This window comes from Palaemon carinicauda, chromosome 2, assembly GCF_036898095.1.
Source record: "Palaemon carinicauda isolate YSFRI2023 chromosome 2, ASM3689809v2, whole genome shotgun sequence".
Lineage (NCBI taxonomy): Eukaryota > Metazoa > Arthropoda > Malacostraca > Decapoda > Palaemonidae > Palaemon > Palaemon carinicauda.
Window position 1 is genome coordinate 59,979,924 of NC_090726.1, and position 7,500 is coordinate 59,987,423.

At 36.3% G+C, this 7,500-nt stretch overlaps 1 protein-coding gene across 1 annotated transcript in view; it reads right to left on the reverse strand.

Moving 5' to 3' along the window:
* The window catches only part of LOC137625389 (octopamine receptor-like), a 17,420-nt gene that overhangs the window by 302 nt on the left and 9,618 nt on the right, over window positions 1-7,500 (reverse strand). The window contains exons 5-9 of the mRNA XM_068356260.1: window positions 4,445-4,608; window positions 3,722-3,878; window positions 2,394-2,524; window positions 382-550; window positions 1-250 (exon numbers count right to left, since the gene is read on the reverse strand). The exon at window positions 1-250 is cut by the window's left edge and continues 302 nt beyond it. Coding sequence (XP_068212361.1) covers window positions 391-550; window positions 2,394-2,524; window positions 3,722-3,878; window positions 4,445-4,608 — 612 coding nt within the window. The 3' untranslated portion in view covers window positions 1-250; window positions 382-390. The remainder of the gene's footprint in view (window positions 251-381; window positions 551-2,393; window positions 2,525-3,721; window positions 3,879-4,444; window positions 4,609-7,500) is intronic.

A 7,500-nucleotide genomic window follows, 5' to 3' on the forward strand; every position in this document is an offset into this window, starting at 1 on the left:
TTCCTATACACCAAGCCTGGCTTAATTAACGTAAATTGCTACAGAATGGAAATATGCTTCATAGAAAAATGTATGATGTGTGATTATGACTTATCAATGCAAAGTCACTGCTGAATACGAAGAACCATTTGTAGGAAGACTCAGATCCATATCTACAACTAAGATGTCTGGCGAAGCCAATCCTGGGCCCTTGGTATTCAGTATCTCTCAGACGATAATAGAACTTCGTGGTCTTCCAGGGGGCGTCTGACTGGAAAACAAATAGGTATATTTTAAAACATATACTTGAAAGGACACTAAGGTAAACTATAACCAGTAATGCACAACCACCATATGCTTTTTGGAAAAGGGAATTATTTTTGTCATGAATTAAACACTTACTTGATCTTCTCAATGGTCAGTCCTTTGAAGGAATTCCAATATGTTTTCCAGTCGGGCTGGTTCAAGGGCTATGCCACTCTCAGCATCCACAATTTGAGGCGTGGCTGGTTGGACTCGTCTCCCATTTCGTCCAAAAGACACACATTTTCGCCAAGTCTCGCTTAATAAACTGTGAAGTAATAAATGTGAATAATAATTATATGCTTTGAGTCTTTGAAACTAAAGATAAAAAAATTCCTTCAAAATTATAATATAGAAAAAATTATTCTTTTACATGGTTAATTGTGCATGGAAACTAAGCTTTCAAAAAGAGTTTTGGATTATAGGCTAGTCATCAGCAGCCATTGCCTGGCTTTCCCTGGTCTAATCTCGATGGAGAGAGGCCTAGGGTACTGGTCACTAGGGCATTATCTTACTAGGACTTTGTCACTACCCCTTGCCTCTGCCATTCATGAGCGGCCTTTAAACCATTAAACCTTTAATGAGAGCAACTGTTGGTCACAACGGAGAGCAAAAAGCCAATTGAGTGAATATTCGAATGTGCCATGGAAAGGAAGCCAAATATAATCTATCTAATGTTAAAGTACAATTCAGCAAAAAGGCTTAGAAATATGCAGGGTGCTCAAAAAGGCTCTCCGCAGTAAGTATTTTGAGCGATAACCGACTTTTGCGGGGTGTGACAACGCTAGGAGAGAAATAGGTCTTGAATGTTCACTGCAGATAGACTTTTTTAACTCCCTGTATACAGGGTCTCCATGCACTGTTTTAAGCTACGTGACTTTCATCTGTTATAATGAGCATTAAGGTTTTATGAAGAAGTACATACTATTGGAAGAGATTTCATGGATATTAATGACTCCCCTGTGAAAGCACTTTACCAAGGAAAGTGTAGAAGTCTGGTGTGAGTGGCAGTGAGCCACAGAGAGCCTGAGGAGCAAATAAGTGGTTATAACAGCCTCTTGAAGTGGCATCCGAACTAGCTAAACCAAATGAAATGTTGAAGAAAAACAGCTTAGAAGTTGTGACAAGGTCTCTAAATTTTCTTAAATATGCTCAGAAGAATAGTTGCAACCATCTGAAGATATACAGTAGTTAAAGTTATAGAGGATAGTAAGGGTGTGGAAGTTAAAAGATGGGAAAGACATTCTGAAACATCACCAAAAGCAGGGTTAGATGAAAAGGATAATAGAAGATAAGCACTGTAATATCATTGAATATCTTAGCCTGTAAGACAATACCTTAAATGAGTTCAGGGAGACTACAGTCATTAGTCAAGTAAATGCATTTCGTTCGTCAAAATCCATTAATATAAAACTAATGAAGTTAGTCCTCCACATAACTTACAAATTCAGTTATCACACACTGGGTACTAATAATGAGAGCTGAGATTATGAATGTAATGCCTGCAGTGCAATCTCTGAACAAAACAATAGTACTAACAATGAAAGCTAAGTACTAATAGTTCAAATGGAGTCTAACAGCTGAATGCTAAGAGTCGAAAGCTGTGTACTATTATTATTATTATTATTATTATGATTATTATTATTATTATTATTATCAATTGCTAACTACAAACTTAGTTGGAAAAGCAGGATGCTATTAGACCAAGGGCTCCAACAGGGAAATGCCCTAATAAGGAAAGAAAATAAGGAAACAGATAGAATAGTATGCCTGAGTGTATCCTCAGAAAAGAGAATTCTAACCCAAGACGACTATGTTACAGAGGCTATGACACTACCTAAGACTAGAGAGCAATAGTTTGATTTCGGAGTGTCCTTCTCCTAGAAGAGCTGTTTATCGTAACTAAAGAATCTCGTCTACCCTTACTAAGAAGAAAGTAGCCACTGATCAATTACAGTGCAGTAGTTAACCTCTAACAGTGTAAATGGAGTATAACAGCTGATTGCTGAGAGTCAAAAGCTAATTGATAACAGTGCAAATGAAGTACAAAAACTGAGTACTAAGAGTCAAAGCTAAGTATAAAAGTTGGGTTGCTTTACATAGATACTTACAATGACAACTGCCCACGGATGTCCCTGTCCATGAATCCGTATAGGATGGAGTTGATGGCAAAGGAACAGTACAGAAGCCATTCTGTTATGTAGGACAGGATCTCAAACAGAGGGGCATTTTCTTCTCCCACCTGATGAAAGATTTTTAATTTCAAAAGTTGAGGTGTCAAAAACTTAAGCATTTAGATATTTTAAATTTCGACGACAAAATTTCTTGAAGTTCAGGTATCAAATGATATTGGATTTTAATAATTACGGCATAAAAAATGCTTATCTTCAGAGATAAACAATCTTAATGATTTGTATACAAAACATAAATTGAAGTTTTAAAGTTCAATTGATCAAAGTGCCAATTTTGAACATTCAAAATTTTAAATTTCAATAATTAAAGTGATCTAAATTTAAATATTTAAAGTTCTAAAATAGTAATGATATAGAACTTCAACTTTTATTGTTGGCCCTAAGTAATATGTAGTTTTAGATGTTAATCTGGCAGTTGCTCTAGCTGGGCACTTTAGAGTAGTTTCAGGTGCTAATCTAGTGGTTGACCTAGCTAAGCAAGTAGTTTCAGATGATTTCTAGTGGTTGCCCTAGCTAAGCCCTTAAGAGTAGTTTCAGATACTAATCTAGCAGTTGCTCTAGCTCAGCACTTAACAGTATTTTCAGGCACCAATCTAGTGGTTCTCTAGCTCAGCACTCAACAGTAGTTTCAGGCACTAATCTAGCAGTTGCTCTAGCTTAGTACTTAACAGTAGTTTCAGCACTAATCTAGCAGTTGCTCTAGCTCAGCAATTAACAGTAGTTTCAGGTGCTAATCTAGTAGTTGCTATAGTTCGGCCTTTAGGGTAGTTTCAGGTGCTAATCTAGTGGTTGACCTAGCTAAGCAAGTAGTTTCAGATGGTATCTAGTGGTTGCCTTAGCTAAGCCCTCAAGAGTAGTTTCAGATGCTAATCTGGCAGTTGCTCTATCCCAGCACTTAACAGTAGTTTCAGGCACTAATCTAGCAGTTGCTCTAGCCTAGCAATTAAGAGTAGTTTCAGACACTAACCTAGTAGTTGCTCTAGCTCAGCCTTTAGAGTAGTTTCAGGTGCTAATCTAGTGGTTGACCTAGCTAAGCAAGTAGTTTCAGATATCTAGTGGTTGCCTTAGCTAAGCCCTTAAGAGTAGTTGCAGATGCTAATCTAGCAGGTGTTCTAGCCCTGCACTTAACAGTAGTTTAAAGCACTAATTTAACTGTTGCTCTAGCTAAGCACTGTGCCAGCTATACTGCGCATGCTCAGACCAATTTTTCTCACCACATCACAAATCAGACTACTGCAATGGCTTACCTGATTTCTGAGGGAAGCAATGCAGGACCTGGAGCTATTGAAGGCACTCTTGAGAGAATTTTCCAGGAGGCTCAATTGTTCCGGGTCAAGGTCAGACAAGCCTCTGGGATTTTCGATTATTTCCCGGATTATTGTGAAACTCTTCTCGACCCCTCCACTGGAATAGAGGACAAAAATGGTAAAAGTCCGTTTTCTAAAGGAAATTAATCCTCCGAGACTCAGGATATCTTTCGGAAAGTTGCAAGACTAGGGACCTCTTCTGGACAGGGTACGACCTCTATGGTCGACTAATCACCAGGTACATAATTACCTGCTAAGGTCAATAAAATCAATATGGAATTTTCAGGAATTGTTTTTCTTATGTGTGGAATCTTTTTGCTTTAATTGCCAGGAAAATACTTATTTTATATATCACCTATAGAAATATAATGTATTTTCTTCATTTCCAAAATCATTATTTTCTATAACTGTGATAACTTGTAGGCCTACTTTATTTTGCAAAATTTTAATAATAATAATAATAATAATAATAATAATAATAATAATAATAATAACAATGATAATAATAATAATAATAATAATAATAATAATAATAATAATAATAATAATAATAATAATAATAATAATTGGGGGCCCTAGGATCCTCTGTTGTCATCAATATCGCTATCATTATCAGTAACATTAATAACAATTACGATAAAGATATACCTTCATTTCACTTACCTGTAAAGATCTGTGCCTCGTCGAGTCAAAGCCATGTAAACGTTCAAGGCGAAATAGGGCAGACAAAATACCCAGTACGTACCCACAACTATCATGAGCGTCCGGGCAGCCTTTTTGGCAGCTAGTCCCCGACTCTTCTCGCTGCGAGAAATTCTCACGTTTTCCTTGGAAAAGATAAAAAGAAATGATAAGTATTTTGTGCATAAAGATTTAGAATTATGTTTGTGATTTTTTTTTTTTGGGGGGGGGAGAGGGGCCGCATGCTTTGCTTTTCCAACTAGGGTTGTCGCTTAGCAAGCAATAATAATAATAATGATAATAATAATAATAATAATGATAATAATAATAACAATAATAATAATAATAATAATTATGTACGTTTACTATTCAGAATAAAAAAGAAAGATAGGTATTTTGTATAAAAGTGGAGACTCTAAAAGCAGATGAAAAGTATAGAATATTATACCCGGGGATGAACTAGGCTATGTCTTTTCATCGGCATGTAAAAAATCGGGTATAAGATCAAAACTTGCATGCCAAATTTGGGAATATTTTTTTTTTCATTAGCATTTTCCATTAGTGTCTTATTACTGGGCATAAGTGCAATATTAACTTCATAAACTACCTTAACCGGTATTAAACTTTTCATGAAAGACCACCAGACACTATTCTGTTATACTAGTGTACTCGACCCGTCAAAAGTGACGGCTAAATAATTAGATAGATATGAACACACACACAGTCAACCTTTCCCTCCCCCTTCCCTTTTCCTAACTACAACACGCTGGTTCGGCAATTTGTGAGAGATTGTGGTTTCTCAGTATACTCCTTGGGGTACCCTCTCGCATCAGGGTATGACTACTCACTCTACCCATACATGAGGGACGAGGAGAGGCCGAGTAATCTTACGTTTGGCAATGCCAGTCAGCGCGACAGGAGATATATATATATATATATATATATATATATATATATATATATATATATATATATATATATATATATTGCTTGTTATCATATAGTAAAGGACTCTGCGTTTCTATAAAAAAACAGAATAAATATAACTATTAGCTACGTCATTTTTTTTTTTTTTGCATCAGAAAATCATGGAAAACCTAATTATAAATATAATGCATATGTATAACATGCATACTCAAATCTTCTAGCCTTATTGTAATAATCAACAATCAACAAATAACCCAGAGTCAATTGAAATATGAGAAAGAGAATCTAGCCAACATAATTGAGAGGCGTATCCCTTCTCGTGTGCTAAGGTACCGAGTGAAGTACAAACCATGGTTCAGTGATGATTGTAGACGTGCTTATTTGGAAGGGTAACAGCTCAGATTTGACCTGGAAGAACTATACTCAGCTTACAGCTTTTGCTCAGAGAGTTTATGCTTCAACGGAAAATGAATACAATCTAACCATAAAAGGACCCCTTTCTGGTACAACCCAGGAACATAAATGGTGGACTACCCTTCAATCTGCGCTCTTTGGTGTAAATGCAACAGTTCCCCTTTTACTTAAACCATATGCTCAGTCACTCACTGTCCAATGGAAAATGCAACCCTTTTGGCTGATGTGTTTGATAGTAAACAGAGTATTGAGGAACTCGAACTTCCTCATTCCTGTTTTTCTGAGGCTAAACTAACTAGTTTAGCTTTTTGATCTCGTGAAATTAAAGCTCTGTTGATACTTATGGAGGTGTAGACCCAAATGGTATTTTTCCTTTGTCTTTTATAAAGACTGCAGATTTTTTAGCTCCAAAGTTATCTGTTATTTTGCTGAAGTTAGCAAGAAGAGTAGCTTTTAGCATTTGATGGAGAATGAGCAATGTTACTCCACTATGTAAATGTTTTTGTGGTAACTCAAGTCCAATTGATTACCGCCCAATTTCCATAACTCCCATACTGTCGAAAGTTTTTTGAGCGTCTTCTGGCAAAACGTCTTAATAGGTTTGCTAAAGGTAATCATCTGTTCCCTAGTTTGCAATTGGGTTTTCGTAAAGGCTTGGAGCATGTGATGCCCTTCTTACAATCTCAAATGCTGTACAGAAATCCCTTGATTGTGATCAGGAAGTTCGTATGATTGGCCTTGATTTTAGTGCTGCCGTGGACTGTGCTAATCATGAGGCCCTCATTTTCAATCTCAAACAGTTGGGAGTGGGTGGGTCGTTTCTTAGCATCATTTTTGAATTTTTAAGTAATAGATCTCAAAAAGTTGTTGATGGGCACCATAGTGAGTAAAGGAATGTGATATTTGGTGTTCCACAGGGTAGTGTTCTTGGTCCATTGCTTTTCATACTATGTACACGTGACATGTGGTTTGGCCTAGAAAATAAGCTAGTTATTAATGCAGATTATGCTACTTTCTTTGCATCAAATCCATTTCATGAATGTAGATCTAAGGTTGCTGAATCCCTTAATAGAGATCTAGCTAAAATTAGTGCATGGTGCAAATTATGGGGTATGAAGTTGAATACTAACAAAACTCAAAGTATGGTTGTAAGTTGGTCAAGGACAGTGGCTCCTCAACATCCGGATCTCAGTATTGATAACGTTTCTTTAACTTTGTATGACTTAAAATTTTAGGTGTGATTCTCGACAGCAAATTTACTTTTGAGAAACACATTACGTCTGTTTCTATTTCAATTGCACAAAACAATTGGCTTATTGAGAAAGTCTTTCAAGATTTTCGGTGATCAATCTATTCTTAAGAAGTGTTTTAATTCTCTCATTCTACCTTGTTTCGAGTATTTTTCTCCTATCAGGTCTTCAGCTGCTGATTTTCATCTTAATTTGTTGGACAGGTATTTACGGTCTATTAAATTTCCTATTCCCGATCTACATATTATTCTTCGGCACTGTCGTTCAATTAGTTCATTATGCATGTTGCATAAGATTTTCATAATTTTGACCATCCTTTACATTTAGATCTTCCAGGACAGTTCCATCCCGTTCGTAATACTAGGCATCCAGTTAATTCTAATAGTCAGGCCTTCTCCGTCAGGAGGCTCAATACTTCATAGTATTCTAGAAGTTTTATTCCAGCTG